The sequence below is a fragment of the Notolabrus celidotus genome, chromosome 3 (genome assembly GCF_009762535.1).
Source record: "Notolabrus celidotus isolate fNotCel1 chromosome 3, fNotCel1.pri, whole genome shotgun sequence".
Classification (NCBI taxonomy): Eukaryota; Metazoa; Chordata; class Actinopteri; order Labriformes; family Labridae; genus Notolabrus; species Notolabrus celidotus.
The window spans coordinates 21,176,783-21,198,481 of record NC_048274.1 but is presented as its reverse complement, the minus strand read 5'-3'; the positions used below and the strand labels follow the sequence as shown (position 1 = coordinate 21,198,481).

Below are 21,699 nucleotides of genomic sequence, written 5' to 3'. Positions count from 1 at the left end.
GTACATTTGTCAACGTTGCATAATGACTGGCATTAGTCCAAGTCCCCGACGAGTCCTCAACTGATCCTCATGAACACTGTGGGAAGCTGTACCTATCAGTTTGCCCCTTTGGAATATGGGGAAGTGGAACATTTTATTTGTATCTTTTCATTATCACTTTTAAGAACCAAACATCAGTTAATTTTTGTATCAATAATGTTTACAAGAACTATTTTTTCCCAAGAGCAATTCAATTATTGAATTGTTAGATTGCAAAATCAAACCTAACTTTTTAATTTCAGCAAGCTCTTAAAATAATAAACTGTAGCATCCGCTCTTTACAGGAGCTTTCCTAATTTTTATGACCTCAATTGTAGGATATATAAAGCCTATGTATGTAGGCTATGTACATGTGTCTATGTGCATGTGTATTCATGTGTGTATGTATATATGTATCTTTATGTATGTGCATGTACATATATATGTTTTATATTTAATATCAGCTCCTTTAAGGAAGAACCCCAAGCGCTATCTCTGTTCTTGTCTACAAATGTTGTATTGTCTGTATGTGTGTGTGAAGCCGAAGGCAATTTTCTACATTGTGGACAAATACAATTCTAATCTAATCATTCTTAATAATACAGATGCTCACACTCTGTTAATATTCAAGGCTACTTCTTACTCCACTTGAAAACAAACGCTGCAAATTTCAAACAAAAATGGTTAAAAAACATTTAAAAAAGGTAACATGGTCAACCTTATGTAAAATTGGCAGTTATTCACGTTTTTGTTTGTACTTTTGCAAAATGTTGCCTTGTTTTAGTATTTGGCTGACAGGGAACAAAAATATTTCTTACCAATATCATGTGTATCAGATGGCAACCATTTCTCAGTATTGCAAGCCATGCAGCAAGTGATTTATAATCATTACACTTTAACCACGCATCTTCAAAGTGGACCGATTAGCAAACAGTCCTACCCGGTGGGGCTGCAGGGGTGTACGGGGCTAGGTCAGAGTATACAGACCCTGTGTTCAAAGTAATGATGGTAGATATTTGTCTTGCACAGGAAAGTGGCTCACTTGAAACAAGGGATTTAATGTGCATCGACTAACTTAAACACGGAAAGCAATCTGATGGATTTCTTTAAAATCACTGTTCTGGTATTATACCTCTGTGACAATTATATCCAGATCTATTAATGAAGAAATTTAACTTAATAAGAACACAAAGCCACAGCTTAAATACATTTCATATCTTTATTCATGCATTATTCCACGATTTTTCCAACAGGACACAGCTCTTACAGAAACCATGTCTACGCATAATTTAAAAAAAAATAAAGTACTATACTTCATGCTGAAAGATAACACAGCCAAAACTGATTATTTTAAAACAAATACTTCAGCATTAAACATTTACACATTATCAAAGGTGTCACTTCACATCTTTATCATATCAGGATATAATGTGCTACAGGAAATGTAAGACTGAAACCATTAACATGATGGTTAGTGTATTAAGACATTTTTGATAACAGCTGCTTGTAACCTGATGAACTTAGGCACACAATGTTCAGAAGATTTCACATCTATTTGCTACACAGTGCACTAAACTGAACCTGGTTCAACACAGATCAGACCGGCTACAATGAGTTCACAGTTTTAAACAAAAGTTCATGATTCTTCTACCAAATAAATATACTAACAATGCATGCTTGTTTTCTGTTGCAGATATACTGTATATGTATGTATATTTCACATGATGGTTTTAATTACTGCTTATATGTAATATTTTTTTCATAACTTGCCGGTAAGTTTTCCCATTATCTAGGTTTTTCTTATTGAAAACTGAGAAACAACTGGCCTTTACTTAGTTACAACTTAGTTCAGTTGCAAGACTTGATTAAACCTGAAAATGTCAAACTGATCAAAAGAATACAACTCTAGGAAGAAAGTAGGCATGAAAATAAAAAAATATATATGAGCTAATGTTGGAATGTAAGTAAAAAGTAGAAAAGAAGTTGGTGGTGTTATGCTCACATTGTCAAATAGATTAAATTAATTCCTGATGTAAAACATTAAACAATATAAATCATAAGACCCAAATTGATGTCTTGAAATCATGTTATCAGGGAGATCAGTGCAAGGTTACCCACTCAGCTTTGAGCGTGTTTACCGTTTTTTAAAAGAAATACACACAACTTGAGGCTGAAGGCAGAGTTCTGGTTGATATAATTTTTGTGATGTTGTCTCTTGAATCTGGAGTCGTAATGCTTCTACTTTTTAAATATATGCAACTATTATGCTAAGTATCTATCTAAGTTGGCAGTAGAGATAAATGCAGCTGAGGCTTCCAACTGTTGATATACAATTCCTGCATGCAAAATCACCGACTGTTTGGGTGTCTTTTCTCTCTAGGTAATGTATTCTGTTATCGTGCACAAGTAGACACCCACACAAACACACGCAAACAGTGTTCAGTTCAACCATTTCAGTATGAATTAAAAAGTTTGATAAAAATATATATATTAATAATTTTCAAGTGGGTTTTTGGGGTACCCTGCTTCATTATGTAGTGCACAGGAACATTAAGACACTACAAGTTTAAACATACGCACAAAACAAACCAAGAACAAGACGGAAAGCTAGTCTTCAGTCAGAGAAGAGAACACCACCAGGCAAAGTGCAAAATCCAGCCGTCCTCTCCAGAGTTATGCATCCTTCACATCCGTCACCTCGTCCTGCTTGCGATCAGTCATCCTTGCACACCGAGGACATGTTGTGGAGTTGTCATAATAACAATCCCTGGAGAAAAGAATAAAACACACAGATAGTTTTTGTTGAAAAATACACCATAATCATGGTATCGATTTGTTATGTCATTTTTAATGGCAGTGTTTGGACAATGGCTCTACTTTGGCATCATACGTATGTTGAGTAGAGCAAACACATAAATGCCTTTTTTAATCCACTATGTGCAGATTATCACTGAAACTGGACGTTTCAGTGTGAGATTGGACCCGTTACCACATACTGCAGCAACATATTACACAACATTACAAGTCCTCACATTATTTTTCCTGTAGTTTTCACACTGACTGGTTGGTAGTGCCTTACCTGTGGAAGACAGCAGAGCAGTCATGGCAGACTGAGGTGTGGCTGTCAAAAGGAAACAGGATGTCGCCCTCCTTACAAAGCTCACATACAAATCCTTTGGCCTGACAACGCTACACACAAAAGCATACACACAGAAAAGGACAGAAAGTCAGTGTTTTACACAGGTATATACATTTTATACTCCTTTAAAGCTGGGGTTGGTAGTCAGATTTAGATACACTTTTTGTTATACTGGTTAAAATGATCTGTATGTCCTGATGGCAATCAATACATAATGTGTTCTTAAAAAACAGTGAAAAAAGCTGCTACCTACAGCCAGAGTAAACCTGGGAAAACACCAACCAATCCCGCCTTTAGGGTCCAATTTATTTAACCAATCAAATCCAGTCCTGCTGTTCTGCCCGCCTCCTGCACGTACATTTCGGCGTCCACTCCCCGTCCCCTGCCTCTATTTACTGCCCCTCTCGCTTGACCTCGGGCCTGTCCCCTCTGACCCGATGAGGTGCTTTGCTCAGGACTGTAGTCTGGATCAGAGTCTAAAAAGCTCTCACCACGGGGGCTCTGACAAGCAAAAGAATTAATGACATTTAGTAAGTCCTACAGAAATGTATATGTACTGTAGCGTCCGTCCGGACGCTGTAGGGATGACGAGCCAATTCGTGAACACGTTGAGCTTTACTAACCGGTCACTGTCGGCCATGATCATGCCAACCAACAAAGCAACAATCAATGTTTGGATAAATGAAAAACTTCTCCTGCATGTCTCTCCTCTCCCTGCTTGCACACTCTACACCTCTCCTGATGCCTTCACTAACCATCAACACTGTAGGAATTAAGAGCATCTACACTGGACACGTTTAACAAACAGTAGAGCTGTTACAATATTATATGTGTTATAACTTTTCTCCTGATATCGTGTCACCGGTACAACTGGATAATACTAGCATGACGGTTGTGAGTACTAACAATAGCCATGTTTGTTTGTGTTTTTAACTTTCCCTATGATAATGTTTTGGTGAGGACCAGTTTTGAATCAGTCACCATCATATGGTCGCGGGGGCGTCGTTTTGGAGGAGCTCCGAGGGGAGGGGTGAGGGGTTAGACTGAGTCCTGAGGAAATGCTACATTCAAACTCATGCTAGTTTTCCATGACTACCAACCCTAGCTTTAACATATTATCCAACCGGCAGAAGTGTGAACAACCCAACAGACCCTGAATAATTTGGTGAACTGTAATGCATGAACAGACTACTATTGCCTTGCTTCAAGTTTGAACTCACATCACAATCTAGTTTGATGTGCTTTGCGAATGTGGTATGGATCTCAGTGAGGGAGCAGCTGAGTCTGCCGCTTGAGATGTCGATCAAATCTTGCAGTGAGTACATGTCATCATTCTCCACGAAGTGCTGCCGATCTTGTAGCTGGGAAAAAAAAAAAAAACTGTCTGATTTTGTATCCAAAATATTCAAAACTTTTGCAAAAATGTGTGTGGGATTATAAAATTCTCAAACACAAACTATAAAAATGATACATATGTTTGAGCCAACACTGAATATGTAACAAGAACAGTCAAGTCAAGTTTACATCCTCTATACAGACTTAATATTACACACCCATGCTTTATTTTACATCAGAACCCTTACTTGATGTAATGAGTGTTCTCCTCTTTCACCACATGATGGTGTTGTTATAACATATTACTTAAAGGACCTCACAGAGTCTTTTTACTCTGTGCAGAGTAGATAGCAAAGTGATCCTGACCTGCAGCAATAGCCGAGCCTCCATGGCCTCCTTACAGGTAATGAAATAAGGTTTCATCAGCAGAATATCTTGTCGCAGTTTCTGTGAAGGACACACACACACACACACACAGCTGTAAGTTGAACTTGTAGCACGGAGAGGTCATATTTTTCCTATCTCACTGCATGAAATCTAAAATTAAGTCATCTGATTTTCAGCCAAACAGCATCTGATGCTAAACAATATGACGAATGACAAAACTACTCAGGTGGTTTGGTTCACAAAACAAAAAGTGATAGTGACAACAATGAAGATCAAATTGTTTTTAGGAAAACTTTGGTTATCTGAAATAATGTAACCTTTTTATTAACACCACTAATCTCAAAAGTGAAGCCACTCACATACCCGGATCTCCACCAGTTCCTCCACAAAGTTGAACAGCAGCGGGTTGATTTCTTTCAGCTTCAGCACAGGTCGTGCCAACATCAGGGCCAGGTAACGCATCGAGGAGCGACACACCTTCGAAGAGAGACGTGCTGTCAGTATATAGATGTGTTTGGAGTCTGAGCAGAGTGATGGGGTTAAAAGTAGTATTTATGGTCAGCTTAGCACACATCATCAACCATCATCTGACCTTCAAGTGAAAAAGACCAAAACTGGATAAAACAGGCATTTCTATTACAGATGTGGATCTGATTTAATATCATTCATGATTAACATTAGAAAGAAGATAGAAACCTAGAAAGAGTCTCAGTTTGTGTGGCAGTGGCACTCATAACTGGTAAATTGACTTCTCTAACAGAATTTTGATGTTTGGCAGAGACATGTATGACAGTACAGCTGAAGTCTTACAAAATAAAACATAGAGCACAGGAGAGGTTTTCATATTGAAAGTGTATTTCTTTGAGGTTAATGGGGGTACCTTTCGTTGTTCAAACTCCCAGTTGTGAATGACGCGAGCCGGTACGATGGCTGTGTCATTCCAGTGACATGTGCTGCAGTAATACTGGCCTGTGTAGTCACACTGTCTGGCTTCACTTGGCACACCCCCTAAAAGATAAACATGGAAGTCAAACTATGAAACAAAGGGTCAGGGTTAAAAGAATGAAATTAAAATATATGAGCTACAAGACCAAACAAGACCACCAGCAAGAAGAAGTTGAAATATTCTTAGGGCCCAAGCATGCAAAAATAGTGTGAGGACCCTTTTGGAACCAGGTGAATTTCTGTATGTTTGTTTGTTTGGTTTTTTTTATTCTTCTTCCTTTCTTTCTTCTTTTTCCAAACAAATAGCATATTTGGTGGCATAAACATACCCCGAAACTCACCAAAATTCACGCACTCACAAAGCCTGTTGAAAAATTTCACATTCTATGGGTCTTGTGCCCCACTTTGCAAAAATAGCTCCATTGAGCTCTCAAGCAACTTCAAAGAATTCAAAAATGTAGCCTCTGGTGTTGGTTCAAGCTACGTGCATGAAAAATTATGTTTCATGTCAAGACTTACAAGAAAGTCTTTCATTGTCGTGATAAAATCCCAACGGGAAGTCCTCAAATTTTGGTTGAATGGCTGATGTCCCCAGTTTGGGCCGATTCACAGGGTTCACTTTTGAACATATTTGTCCTTGGCATGTCTTCCAATCAACTCCAACATCAGTCAGGGAAGGTGTTGTAGGCACTTTGAAGATTCAAAGTTATCAAAGGGTTTTTCTGTATTTTAGGGTGTGGCAATGCAAAGAATTAAAGAGGTAGGTTTCTTTGGCACTTTGCTAACACTTTAAATCTTTACAAGTCTCATATATGGATCCGGTCCAAAATAGTCATGGATGATATCATATCTACTTATAACAGTAGCGCCCCCTGACATGCATTATTCTCCAATGTACCTCTCTCCCTCTATTTACTTGAAATATGGTTGGAAAGGACCTTCACTCCTTGATGAAGCACCGTGGTTCAGACAGCAACTCTTTGTTGAACTGCAGCTCCTCAAACGTCGACATCTCGCCATGAAACAGGAAGCCATAGTACAGTAAACCCCTCATACAACATTTGTTTAAAATGTCATATACATGATCAAGGTTGTATGTGAACCGCCAGTTGCGTGTTAACCTCTCCTGCTTCTGCAATGCAGCAATGGAATGTCCGTAATCACACATGGGGACACACCGATATTACCCCATCACAGGGTCAAAATGAAAGTACAAAGGCGTAATGATGGCAAAGTTTCATTAAGGTGCTGTTGTGGGCTCCAGAGGTGTTGCCAAGATGGACCAACACTGTAAAGTTGCACTCACTCAGTGAAATAGGTGTACGGCATTCTGCACAGCGGTAGTCTTGCCGATCCAGTCCAATCTCAGGACAGATGCTGAGCTCATACTCCGACTGGTGGCTGACCTTTGACCTGACACAGGGCTTGGTGATCAGGTTCATACACTTACTATGGCAACGGTAATAGCAACCTGAAACACAAGAAGGGACATAAAATTGTATTTAGCATAATTTTACTGAGTTGGTTTGATATGAATATCTGGCTAACAGACTCAAAGAGCTACGATGTTGCCTCTGGACTCTCTGCCTCTAGAGATTAAGGCAGCAAGCTCTCTGGGTGTTTTTAAAAGTAAACTTAAGACTTACCTTTTCAATCTAGCTTTTAATTTGGAGTAATTTATTTTAAGCCCTGGACAGCATTATTATTATTATTATTATTATTATTATTATTATTATTATCATTATTATTATTATTATTATTATTATTATTATTATTATTATTTATTTATTTATTTATTTATTTATTTATTTATTATTATTATTATTATTATTTTAACCATTATTATTTTAACCATTATTATATGAATCATTGCTTCAACATATATTTATCTTATTTAATTATTTATTCATCTATTTATTTCTCGTATTCATCTGATCTTGTTAACGCTAATTATTACTTATTTTATTAATTTCACTGTATTGATTTTATTTCATTTTTAAGTATTTTATTTATAATCATGCCTTTTATAATTTTATCACTGCTGTTGTTTTCTGTCTCTGTTATTCTGTGAAGCATTTTGGGCTGCATGTTTTTATGTATGAAAGGTGCTATATAAATAAAGTTGAGTTGAGTTGAGAGTTGAGTTTCCAATGAGGCTACTGTTCAGGAAATAAATTCATAGCAAATTAACCGAGCTCCTCAGGATATAAAATAACTGACTACACTGTTAGCATGCGTGTGATACTTTGAAAGCACACATGGGGCTATTGATCTTGAATACTGTAAAAGTCTAAGATTTGAAAAAATTGGTGTGACTTAAAAACATACTGCATCCTGAACAACAGGGTGATTTATAATTTGGACAACATTATCTCCTCAGATTTACTGCAGACTGATTCACTGCATAGTGTATCTCACCTGTGCAAGTATACCAGGTCTGGATAAGACCCCAGATGATAGTGCTACACTTGTCACAGGTCTGCTTCACGCTCTTGCTCTTCTCTTTAGAAAAGCGGTGCTCCAGTAGAGTTCTCAGATTAGGCTCATCCTCCTCAGGGTCCTTCAAGGGCACAAAATGTGAAGGAAAAAAAAATCACCAAGAGCAACAACAAAGTGCCAATTTACAGTTAATTCATGGTTATAGCAAATAATGTGCATTTCCTTTAAACTCAACACAAACAATATAAAAACGTGCACAGTGTTACTTTGTCTATATATTTCATATGCGTCTGTCATCACTGCATGATTCCCCGGAAGAATCAACAAAGCATGACTGACTGTTCAACTTGCATCATGCAATTTGACATAACGCTGCATTATTACATAACACAGTCTGGAGTGTAGTATATTTTAGTCAGCTCCTTTAAATGATGTGGTTCAAATTCGTTAAATATCAGTTAAAACCATCAAGAAGGAAAAAGTTTGGATGGTTTGAAACAAGCCAAGTGATTGAATCAAAATTCTCTTTTCTATAAAAAGCATTCAAATCTCAACCTGACTCTGAAGTAATTGATTTATTGCCCCACAACACACCGAAATGTAAGAATATAAAACTTCCTGAAACTCATGACAAATAGAAACTTTGGTATTTGAAATTTGCAGAGGTTTTGCGTGGCTCCAAAATAACTTTTTTTTATCACCTTAACAGTGTACTGGAATGTCTGCAATGCTTAAGCTTGATTAACAGCTAAAATGTCATTATTGATCCAAGTAAAGCTGAAGAAAGACTTCATTTCATCATATAATTTAATAGTCTTCAATAGTTATACATATTCTCTAATCCACATGAGCATCACTTCTCAACTACAGGCTACCAATAATAATATCATTTCATTCTCCTCCTGAACTTTTGTACATATAAATGTACTCTACATGCTGCATTTTCCACTTGAAATCAGCGTAGGTTTCAGGAAACAGCTCCGCAGAAACAAAGTAGGAAGGCATGCTTTACATAATCCATTCTGCAAACTAGCGTAAAAGGCCCTGCATTCCACAAAATCAATAACATGCGAGTGAAATGAATCAGTTCTGAATGTCTTGTCCTGATTACATCAACAGAGACAATATCATGTCATCTACTTCTCTATTTCCTCCCATGCTCCAACCTTAAGCTCCTGCAGTTTGAGACGGAGGTGGATAAGCTTCACTACTGTGTCCTTCTGTCTCTCTGAGTGTTCTGGCAGCTCCAGGATTAGTTTTTTACACTCCTCGATGGCCAGTTTCAGTTGCTCAATGTCGGACGCCACAAATGAACCCTGAAACAAGTAAGTGAGAGCAAAAGCACATCAAGAGTTAGAGTAAAAGACAGGAAATTTACTTTCAGTTCAAAAACTATTCATTGAGTGTAACACCTTTTTAAGCCTAGATTTTCAAAACCGAAATAGAGCTTAACTCACCATGGGCCTTGAGAAGTGGTCTTCAGCTAGACCCAGGTCCATGGTCCGGTCTGAGCTGTGGATTCTGGTCCCAGAGAACAGCTCTGGTCTTGCTTCTGAAAAGAGGGACACACATCAGAAACTAAAGCTCTTTTCTTAGCATACACACTGCTGAATGATAAGTGCACTCGGTTGTGCGTTCTAACTTCACACGCATCGCATGACTGTGGTTAGGAAAACCCTTACACTCTGAGTCAACACTAAAGATGTCAAGAAGAACAAAGAGAGCAGAAAATGGACATGTGAAGTTATCAGTTATGAAGGTAATTGTCTTTACAGTGTTGGTAATGTGTAACCAAGCCAGCTGGCAAGACAGACTCCTGCTTTATTCCGATTCAAAGACTTATTTACAGTCTACGATTCAAAGTGCTGACAGAGCTGCATGAAGTCTGGAACTTTGAGCACTTTGGTTACCTCTGAAGCTCATGATTCTCGCCTAAAACAAATTCTAGCACATTATTCTATTATAAATGGAAACTACTGTTATCACGTGCTTCTGTAAAATAATGTGTTTGATTTTTCACTTTTTGAGCTAATACAAGATTATGTTTCATAGACATACATATTCAAGATCAAGAGGTTGAACTAACATCATAATCTGAAGACATAACAACCGGGCAGAAGACTGTGAGAAGATGTAAAGTGTGGTCACTACATGGAGATGAGCTTCCCTCAACTGATGGTTGTGACCATATTAGCTGCATTAATTAATTTTATCCTTTAGCATTAGAACAAGTAGAAACCAAAGACTGTATACGAGAAGCGGAAGTGAGCACATGGTTTTAAAAGTGAAGCCACAGAGAGCGCTGAGTTGTTGAGCTCGAGCACTTCAAACTGCTCCAACATTGAAATATTGACCGCCTAATCCAGTATATGGGCTTACCTGAAGCTCTGCTCATTATCAAGTTTTTAAAATTCAAACTGATGTAATGGAACAAACAAGGACCAAAAAAGTAGATCAGATCACTCCAGTTCTTAGATCCCTACACTGGCTTCCTGTCTGTCAGAGAATAGACTTTAAAATCCTGCTGATGGTTTATAAAGCACTGAATGATTTAGGCCCAAAATACATTGCTATTCTGCTACTACTGTATGAACCACCTCGACCTCTGAGGTCATCAGGTACTGGTCTGCTTTCAGTCCCGAGAGTCAGAAGGAAACATGGTGAAGCAGCGTTTAGTTGTTATGCACCACATATCTGGAACACACTCCCTGAAAGCAGCAGGTCCGCTCCAACTCTCACCTCTTATGAATCAAAGACTAAGACTTTTTTATTTGCCACTGCCTTCCTATCTTAGCTTATTTTAACTCACTTTAAATTCAAATTTTAATGAATTTTTTAATATATTCTAATTTTCCTTTTCTTTTCTATGTTATATTATATTTGTCATTTTAATTCTGTTCTTTTATGCTTGTCTGAATGTTTCCAATGCTTTTAATCTTTTAATGTAAAGCACATTGAGTTGCCGTCGCATATGAAAAGTTGCCTTGCCTTGCCTATTGATCCATCAATGAAATTGTGCAATCTTAAGTTTTAAGAATTGTTTGATTTGTGGCAATAAAATTTTTGGAGGTTTTGTCAGCACACAAACAATATAAGAAAAAAATGAGATGATACAATTAAAAAAAGGGGGGGGGGGGGGGGCATAAGTTCATTTTCAGCAGAAGTCTGATGAAATGTATGGCATATTAAAACTTGAATTGCTACTTTAAATGCTGCATTTGAACTGAATGTATTAGCACAAATACAATATCAAGTAAAAAAGCAAGCCAAGACATACATAAATGGAGCAAATTAAACAAGATTATACAAAATCAAGCCTAACATCTCATAGTCTTCAAATGATACAGACTAAACTCCAGCGTTACAGACATTCAACAACTTAACTCTCCATCTCACTAAGAAAAAGAGCACACATATGAGGTTGTTACCTGCATACACCTCAGGGCAAAACATGTTGGGTGAATTCAGCGTCTCAGAGAGAGGACAATGAAGAAGGAAAATACAGCTGCTCACAGAAATCAGCTGGTCTTACAGCGTGTCAGGTATGCAAGACAAAATACATTTAATCAAGCAGAAATGTTTTAATTCCTTAAAACCTGAAATACAGGAAGTGTTACTGGAGTACTGCTTACAGTAATGCTTTTCATTTCCTATGCTTCAGCAACAGTACTTCCAACTTCCTTATCCATGAACTTAAAGTTGCAACAGTCCAGTGTTATTGCTCCTAATGCACTCAGAGCTAGACTGAACAAAGAACAGATTAACCTGCATAAATAATTGAGAGAATACATTTATTGAAAGCAGTTTTATGAGATAGGTATTACAGTGATTGAGTCTCAATACAATCTAAGCTACAAGTTTTCTGTCTGCATTTGGTGCTCTAAGTAATCCTGAATCTACGTGTGGGTGACATTTAAAATTGGAGAAACCATGATGTTAGAGGACAGTGTGGTGTTCGGTGAAAGGAGTATTGGAATCTTGATAAAAGGAATATTATTACATCCGGTTTCCAATAAGAAAATGATTAAATTATTTTGTTTCTTATCAAATGTTCCAAAGTGAACAACTCAAGGCCCGCCACTCATATTCTGTACTCAGAATATGAAGTAATACCTTCAGGGAGATGGGCTAGACCCAGCAGATATCGAAGTAATCTTTAAAATCTAGCGCTCTGTTAAAAAAACAACCTGATCATCCTTAATAGTTTAGCGCCCTCTGCTCTTTCATTTGTCTTGGTGCAGTCAATCTCAATTTGGCTGTTTTTACTCAGTTGTCTATTCATTTTACTGTTTTTATTCTTCTTATTGTATCATCATTGAATCAATCTCGATTTTGCCTTGGTTTAATTTTTTGTTCTTCCCTGTGTGTGAGCTGTATTTGTATATTTACTGTTTATTGATTTTCCTTCTTTATTTCACCCTCTGGCTCTCTGCCATCCTTTTAATTTTTATAAGGTCTAATACATACTATACCCGAAGAGGTTGGCACAACATTCACACAGGTGCAATATATGCTAGTCGATGGCATCTGAAGGGAACATATTACTGGTGTGAGTGTTGACTGGCTGCTATTTTCTTTGACTATTTGTAATATTTGTAATTTTTACATGAAAATGTTGGTAAAATTCCCCCCTTAATCGCTCTTCTTTCTCCTCAAATAGGCATCTTATCAAAGCATAGCACCCTACTATGTACTACTATCAATGAAAGCATAGAACGTTTTTTCTATTTTGTCTATTTGCCTTGAAGTTAGGTTCCACGCTGTAGATGACTAAGTCTAGTGATGACATTTACCGTGCTGCGGGGGCGCCTTGCCTCCATGGGGGCCATCTTCTTCCTCTCCACGATCAAAGGGATTGAGGCGAGTTTGGCGGAAATGTGCAAGTCTCTCATCATATGCCATGACCATAGGCTACATCTGAGGAAATAAAAAACAAAGTCTCAATGACCAACTGTCCTTCTATTTTGTTTATAATTTGAAGAAGGCTGGAATTACCACACATTTATTTTCTCCGACTTTGACTTTTGACCTAGACATTGAATTAAAGAACTTTTATTACCCTTGGTTAGACTTTAACACTGCCTTTCTTTCAAGCTTATGTTGAATTATGTTTTGCAATGTTAATAGCTTTTCAAACCGAGGCTAGTCTTAGGCTAGCAGTCTGTAATCCACCTCAAGGAGATGAATAGTGAAATCCACGAGATTAGAAAAATAATTTCCTATAACTTTATGTTTGCCAGTGGTGGACAAAGTACACAGTTTCATTACTTAAGTCAAAGTATAGATCCTTCTGGTCTAATATTGCTCCAATACAAGTGAAAGTTGTTCAGTCAAATTATTACTTGAGTTAAAGTCCTGGAGTACTTGTTTTTTTTAAAAATACTTAAATATTCAAAGCACTTTTTTGTATTTTCACAAAGCGAGTGCAGTCAGGGATGCATGGGTGTATATTCAGCTACGTTCTGAAACATACGTAGAAAACATGATTTAAAATCTAAAAAGTATACTATAAAATCTAAAAGTCAACTAAGTTCCTCCAAGCACAGTTTGAAATGTTCATCTGGAATCAAACCAGTGTGTTAGCTACAGACCTGGACATGCTTTCTCAGGTTAGATGTTGATGTTTTGTAGGCTGTGATGAACCCCCCACCCCCACCCCCCACCCCCACCCCCCCACCATCCTGAACAGAACTGTGTCTACTGTGGACTCTTTCAGGTTCCTGGGATCCACTATCTCCCAGGACCTGAGGTGGACCTACCACATAGACACAATCAGGAAAAAGGCCCAGCAGAGGATGTACTTCCTGCGTCAGCTCAGGAAGTTCAATCTTCCTTAGGAGCTGCTGATCATGTTCTACACCTCCATCATCCAGTCTGTTCTGTACACCTCAATCACTGTCTGGTTTGGATCTACAACCAGACAGACACAGACTGCAACGGACTATAAGGATTGTAGAAAAAATCATCTGTGTCAACCTGCCCCCCATCCAGGACTTGTACCGGTCCCGGGCCAGGAAACGGGCAGGTAGCATCACCGCTGACCCCTCACACCCTGGACACAAATTCTTCAAACTCCTCCCCTCCGGCAGGCGCTACAGATCACTGTGCGCCAAAACAACCCGCCATAAGAACAGTTTCTTCCCCCAGGCTGTCACTCTGATGAACACTAAACCATAACAGTGTCATACCTGTCAGATAAACACTCTCTGTTAATATACATGTAAATATACAGTGCAACAATTCTCCAAGCAGAATTCCATATTTCTATTTATTTTATTATTTAACTCATATTATTTTAGCCTGTACATATTAGTCATGCCTATAAGTTGTTCTTTTGTATTTATAGCTGATGTTATTGTTATTATTTTTATTTTATTTTTATTTGTATGCCTTATTCTTATGCCTTGTACAAAGAGAGCACAGTTTACCTGAGTCAAATTCCTTGTGTGTTCAAGCATACCTGGCCAATAAAGCTGATTCTGATTCTGATTCTGAATCTGAATGAACACAACCCCCTCCTATTACACCAATGAGTAGTTTCTAGGTAGGCAAGAACAACACTGTCACTTAGCAGGCTGCAGATCTGATTGACAGGAGACCCTTTAAAAACAATGAAATCAAGCATGAATCGCTAGCATGAATTTTGAAAGCTGTTAGCTTGCATTTAGTAATCAGAATATAAAAGCGTTTACAGGTTTAAAACAGGTTAAATGTTAGCCTTATAGAGAATAACCAACTAGTTATTTTCTAAAATGCGGTGACACCGATTTTGCCTTTTATTATTGTGCTATTGCTAAACGTGTAGAGTGTAAAATATGACCAAATGAAGCTATGTCATCCTTTGGCTACATTAACAATAACATACAGATGTAAACAGCCAGCTAACGTTAGCTAGTCATGTGTTTTGATGCTAAGCTAACGCTATCTTCTTTCAGGGTGCAGTGAGGTTAGAAACTTACCCCGTTGTTGACCTTATAAATCATCAAGGGACATCAGTGTTAGGATATACTTCAGGTCGAAGCTTGTGGTTATTGTTAACAGTGGTACCCGTGTTGTTTTTTCTCAGACATCAACAGCAACATCACAAGATTAAAAGCGTCAAGTCACGTGTTGTTCACAGACTTCTGGTTGGTGATTTCAGAATAAAACCTCGGAACAGTGACTTTAGCATTTCAGGGGTGTTGCCTGAAATTCTGCGCCCCATACAAGATATCATTTTTGATATACTGAACCATTTCAAAACAGGATTTCCTCAAAAAAAAGAAAAGAAAGGATTTCATGGCTTTAACCAGTCTGATTAGAAATCCTATTGAACCCTATCATATATTTCAAAATATTTCAGACCATGAATCAATTTTACTTTTTACCTTGCCTATATTACTTCATTATTACACATGCACCTCTTAGGTATGTAGTGGATTAGCTTTTTTTTTACAGTGTACATTTATCTTATTGAATGAGATGCTTATATGAGAGTTTCCTCTGGCATTAATGAATACCTTTCAATAATTATAACTTAACTTAACTTAACTAACCCCCCCCCCCCCCCCCCCCCCGTAATAGAATAGAATAGAATAGAATACTTTATTAATCCCTGAAGGGAAATTCAGGTGTCTGGCAGATAAAATTATAAAACTCACATAAAACAAGTAATCCAGGTGTCTGTCAGCTCATCTCCCATTGGCTAGAGAGTTATGAAGCCTAATGGCTGCAGGGAAGAATGATTTTCTGTATCTCTCAGTCCTGCAGCACAGAGAGATGAGCCGTCCACTGCTGCTGTTTCTCTGGTCCACAAAGAAGTTGTGAAGTGGATGATCTGTGTAATTGAGAATGGCCTCTAGCTTCTTCTGTGTGCATCTCTCCACCACAGCGCGCAGTGAGTCCAACCTGGTTCCAATCACAGTGCCAGCTCTTTTCACTAGTTTGTCCAGTCGCCTCGCATCCTTGTGTTTTATACTGCTTCCCCAGCAGACCGCAGCATAGAATAACACACTTGCCACCATAGATGATGATGATAATGACCTCAAAACTAGAATAATTTCCCTTATATCTGAGTTTGCTTTACTGTAATGCTTTAACTCTGAAAACTAAACTGGATCATCTCATCTGATATTAAAAAAATTGTTTCTGCTTTAAATTTGAATTGGGACCCCCACTTTGAAAAACACTAGCTTAGACCATTCTTGAACTGTATGGGTTCACTTTTCTTTTATAAGAAACTAGTCAAAAACCTCTTTCTTTCATGTTTTTCTTTTCTGTCATTTTCCTGATTTTACTTTCTTGGGGAGAGATTTGATGCTCCATCATCCGTCTCTCAGCTCTTTTGATAAATCATATTCAATTCATTTATTTTATTTTATTTTTTTGACTAATATGTTCTTCTGTTTAAACAGCGATTCTTTGCTTAAGACAGACTTAAATCAGACAGAAAACAAATGCAAACAAAAAGCAAAAACTGTTTTCATTTCTGACCCATCAAAGGCCCCTTCCAGCAGGCCCTGCAAAATCAGCAAGCCTCATGTAGTACTGTATGATTTATGTGTAGAAATTAAGATTTTTTTTTTTTGTCAAAATTAAGATTTTTTTATTAGTCAGTGGTGCTTACTAACATTGTTTGAAAAAGATATGTGTCTATAACTTGTTTAAATTTATCATACTTTAATTTCAATAAAATGAGTGATGCTTTTACTTTGAAAAAAGAAAGCTTACCTTACCCCGGTCTCAAGCAACCCTCTTTGATTAAGTAGGAAACAGGATTGTTAAATTATTCAGTTAGGAATAAAACTAATCATGAATCCACTTTAAAATTAAGATAGCTGCAGTATATTTGTACACATCTTTATGCAGCACTGTCCAAACACTTTTCCCAGGGACCATAACTCTCTATTATTACTACCACAAGTGAAGAGATTATTTCTATGCTGAAATATTTTAATTATTGTCTGCATGAGATTCCTGGTAAGCAATTGAGTTTGGGTTAGAAGAAATGGAGAGGCTGAAGAGTTTTTTTGATATTTGTCTTTTATTTTGAAACATGTTTCTGCATATTTATTTTCATTTGAATCAATTATATTAAGTATCCAGTGAACTATTGTCTTTGTAAGTGTAAGCTAACCCTTAAAACATAAGCACATTTTTTTTATTTCAGTGTATTCCAAGTATTAAGGGATTATTTATAGAAAGAAGAAGAAAGGTACTTTATTGATCCCCAGGGAGGACTTTTTTTTTCACTCATGCTATTTTTTTGGACATGCTACACATACAGTTTTTTTTTGTATATACATACAAATGCACACACATGCAGTGAACATGCTTAGGGAGAGATGTCGGAGTGAGGATACTGCCGTCAACCAGCGCACCCAGAGCAGTTGGGGGTTCGGTGCCTTGCTCAAGGGCACCTCGGCAGTGCCCAGGCAAGTGAACCAGCACCTCTCCAGCCACCAGTCCACTTGCCAAACTTCGTCCATACTGGGACTCGAACCGGCGACCCTTCGGTTCCCAAGCCAAGTCCCTATGGACTGAGCTACTGCCGCCAAAGACAAGATATACAATCAAAATGTACTTAAACATAAAAGGGATTAAGGCCTATTATTCACATAAACTCTTCTTTTTAACACAAAAGATAACTGAATCTTGTTATTGACATCAAATTTACTCAACAACTGAATAAATAATTACATGCTCCCCAGTCACAAAAGTGGTCCAAGTCAAACCAAACCCCCACAAACCACCTCCACCGACCATTTAACCCCACATGACTAAATTAAGTGAGTTATGGAGTTTGAAAGCTGCAAGGATTTTTCATGGACATGAAGTTGTATGTATAAATAACTGAATCAACTACAGTTTCCTCAAACAGTTTAAAGGTCAACTTCTCCGAAAACAACTCTTGAACACCAGTTACCACAACATTTTTAAAAATACGTTTTCACAAACATCATGTTGAAGTTCCTGGAAGCTGTGATCATATGGGTTGAAGACAACCATTATGGAGAAAATACATTTACTGTATGGTGAAATATAACACATTTTCAACCTGATAAATCAGTGTAAACACCAATGGGTCAATGTAAAGTCAAGCAATGTAAGAGAAGTTTGCCTGCTTGACAGAAACTACTCAGATGAACTCAGTTTTTTTTTTTCTGCTGGCTGTAGCAATAAAAAACGACCAAACTGACATTCTGTATTTTATTCTCTTGATCTATCTTAGTGGTTTCAAAGATACCGAAAAGAACAATTATATCCAGGGACTTTCATTAACATGAGTATCAAAGCATTTTTATAGACATGTTATTTGTAACCCCCCCTGTGGGTCTGAGTCTCGGTTTTTAGTCATATGTATTTGAATCATTCTGTCTTGAGTGTGTTTGTTGTTTTGATGGCAGCTGTTCTTTGCTGTGGAACAGAGCAGCTTTGTGCAGAAATGAAGGGAGAAGTCAGAACCCTGTTCCAAACTGTAAATATAATGCTCCATGCAGATAATACTGTCACACTTTGAACATCCTTTGGGCTAATCAGCGATTATTGCAGTCAAGTTGTCTGTCTGCTTCCTTTACTTAACAATGATCACCCTTAGCTCAGAAAACAGTGTCTGCACTGAGAGCAGTCTATAAACAGAAATGTTCTCAGATTGAGTGTGTTTTTTGTTTCTTTGTCCACACACACTAATCAAGGTACAAAAAATGTCTGCTTATAACTTTTACAGCATAGCGATAAATATCTCTCTCGACATGAAAATTAACAAGGGTACCAAGCATAGGTGTAGTTTGGACTTTAAGTTTGTGGGTTCACAAACTAGAGGAAGTGTGATTTATATAACAAAGCCAGAGTCATGCAACTTTGTGAGAATAACACTCAGAAACCAAACTTATGGGTGGCGTTTGCCTAGCGGTTTATGCCCACACCCCATGTGAGGCCATACTCCTCACTTCAGCAGTCGCAGGTTCGACTTCCGGCCTCAACCATTTGCTACATGTCTTCCCAACTCTCTGCTCCCAAAATTTCATGTCTCTGTTAAGCTTTCCCATCCATAAAAGGCAAAATTACCCAAAAATGAAACCAAATGAAAGAAATCTGATATTAAATGTAATTGGATCCCCAACTGTTAGTGTTCCTCCAGAGATTAGCCTTCCTGACTTTTTTTATACATCAACCAGGGGCATCTACAATCTTTGGCATACAAGTTAAAACCCAGAAGGGTCTTTCTAAATAATCATTCTAATTATTTGGATGCATGGATTTTTTTAAAGCCACTGAGACAAAGAGAAAGTAAATGAGACTCTGTGTACATTTACGCATATTGCCATAACTTCACAAATTATTGAAATCTCTTAAGGCAACAACATTGGACAGAATCTCAAGTTTGTTTAATTACCTTTGAGTTTGTGTCTGTTTTTGGGTATTAGAAAGAGTGCTCTTCCAAGTGAGTGAGTGGAGCGCCTGTGTAAGTCTCAGGGCTGTGAAGGGCTGAAGACTATGAGATGAAGCAGGAATGTGAGGAGACAGAAGTGAGGGTATCCCCGTATTTTTGCATCCCCATATTGGTCTCCTACAGTGAGAAGTAACATAATGTAATGAGATGTTGGAAACAAAAGCTCAACATATTCAAGCCTTTTGTCCTTATTAAAAAATTCAAAACTGAGAAGGGATGCTGCTGTACACTGTCTGAATGATGCGTTTTCTAAATAACATGAAATAAACTGCAAGCTTGAGTTTAAATTACACATTTTTTAAACATTGCATGTATCTATCCACACTCTTGGATCATAAATACAATCTAACAAATTGCAATAATGAGAGGAAAGTAATGGTCTCCAGTCATTTCACCCTTTATTTCCCTGAAATTCCCTCATTTTGTCCTAGTGTTTGTCTGGTGTTTGCGACGGGGCTCTGTCTGGATCCATAGATAACCAGTCCTGTATCTTTCTGGACCTTTGGCACATAAGAAACTGTGAATACCTCAACTTTTTGGCAATCTTGGAGTGTTTTTTTCTTGCATTGTTTACTTTTGGCTCTTTGATTGTTCCCCATGATTAACTTCTGAAACTTCGTTAGTCAGTTCATCATATTACCAGTACCACCATTAATCCTATGTCACTCTGCAGTGGGATTTGTACACATTGTAGCATTCATATTAATGCCAATTATTTTGCTTCTCCCAGATATGTGGCTGGCACCCTTACTCTTAATGATATGATTACCTTTTCTTTTTTAGATAGAAATGTTATGTCACAGGGGACTAAGTACGGTATATATAAGACCTTCAGCTGAGAACACACCACATGAGCAGTTGTGGAAGCTTCAATTAATTCTGGGTGCCTAAAGTAATAGGAGAAGAGCACCCAGTTTATGCAAAGGGCATGAACTGGATTTTTTTATAATCCAATGCAAAAAAGAACTCCGTGGAACTGCGGAAATGAAAGAGACTTCACTTTTGTGATTAAATTGAAGCTCTTTCTTCAAAATTTAGAAGAGGGAAAAACTTTCATCATCTCCAGGTTATTTTTTTGTGATTTGAACCAAACTCCTTCACTCACCACGGCCAATCATCCCACAGGAGTTCTTCATTCATTCATTGTTACATTTTTATGCCCCCCATGATCTTCCAGGCAAATAAAAGTTAAATGCACACAATAATGTTATGAATAATAAAATAAACATTTCAGTACAATTTAAAAAATATAATAAAATAAGTATTTCTTAAAAGTTTGTAAGAATTTATAAATTGATGCTGCAGACATCACTTCTGTGCCACTTTCTTCATTTTTTTCTCTTTTTATCTTAAATAGCTGAAACAGGAATAATTCTTATTGAAATATATCAAATGTTGCCCCTCCTGAATGACCCATATTAAACCAAACACTCAATGGAATAACTTCAAACAATTAAGATTTTAATTTTTTTCTTCAGGACATGAATTTGGAAAATCCCCTCCCTCCAATTATGTTATTTGCAGCGTGGCAACTGAACTTGATCATGAGTTTAAAAACAGAACATTTCAAAAATGTCTCTGTTGTGTTTCATTTCAATACCCCCTCTGTCTGCTGAGGACAAATGTTGCATCGCACTTTTTTCAGTGAAGGAGACAAAACTGTGATCGTGTTTCATGTGTTGAAGTTTTGAGGACAACGCTTATCTCATAGGTCTTGGCTTTTGGTCATAACGGGACTACTTGTGGTGTAATAAAGTGAAACCGTAAAAACGTAAATCAAAATCTGAAAAATCTTTTTTTTGGCACTTCAGACACATCATGAAGCTAACTACACAGCAAGGTTGTAAGAGAAAAAGCAGATGTTGATCTAGAAGTGAGCAAATGAAGCTTTGAGTGTCGATATTCACTGGAAGACTGTGCCATCAATTCCCTCTCATGGGATGTAATGCCAGAAAAATGATATAGAAGGGATAGATCAGATACATTTTCCACATAGCTCAGAGTC

General features: G+C 37.5%; 1 protein-coding gene across 1 annotated transcript; it reads right to left on the bottom strand.

The window, feature by feature from the left end:
• Window positions 1-1,223: 1,223 nt before the first annotated feature.
• Window positions 1,224-15,410, bottom strand: def8 (differentially expressed in FDCP 8 homolog). Its single transcript, XM_034680857.1, has 12 exons — window positions 15,223-15,410; window positions 13,057-13,180; window positions 9,721-9,815; window positions 9,430-9,579; window positions 8,243-8,384; window positions 7,131-7,295; window positions 5,760-5,887; window positions 5,243-5,356; window positions 4,859-4,939; window positions 4,378-4,518; window positions 3,098-3,207; window positions 1,224-2,785 (listed from the first exon to the last, which is right to left on the bottom strand). Exons 2-12 carry the CDS (start codon window positions 13,169-13,171, stop codon window positions 2,692-2,694), a joined length of 1,335 nt encoding a protein of 444 aa, XP_034536748.1. The 5' UTR covers window positions 13,172-13,180; window positions 15,223-15,410; the 3' UTR covers window positions 1,224-2,691.
• Between the last annotated feature and the right edge of the window lie 6,289 nt (window positions 15,411-21,699).

Coding starts and splice junctions, on each gene's coding strand:
- def8 (XM_034680857.1), bottom strand. CDS start 13,171: ATGGTCATGGCATATGATGAGAGACTTGCACATTTCCGCCAAACTCGC. Junction 9,580..9,720: donor ACCACTTCTCAAGGCCCATG/GTGAGTTAAGCT, acceptor TACTTGTTTCAG/GGTTCATTTGTGGCGTCCGA. Junction 5,357..5,759: donor GGGAGTTTGAACAACGAAAG/GTACCCCCATTA, acceptor CTCTCTTCGAAG/GTGTGTCGCTCCTCGATGCG.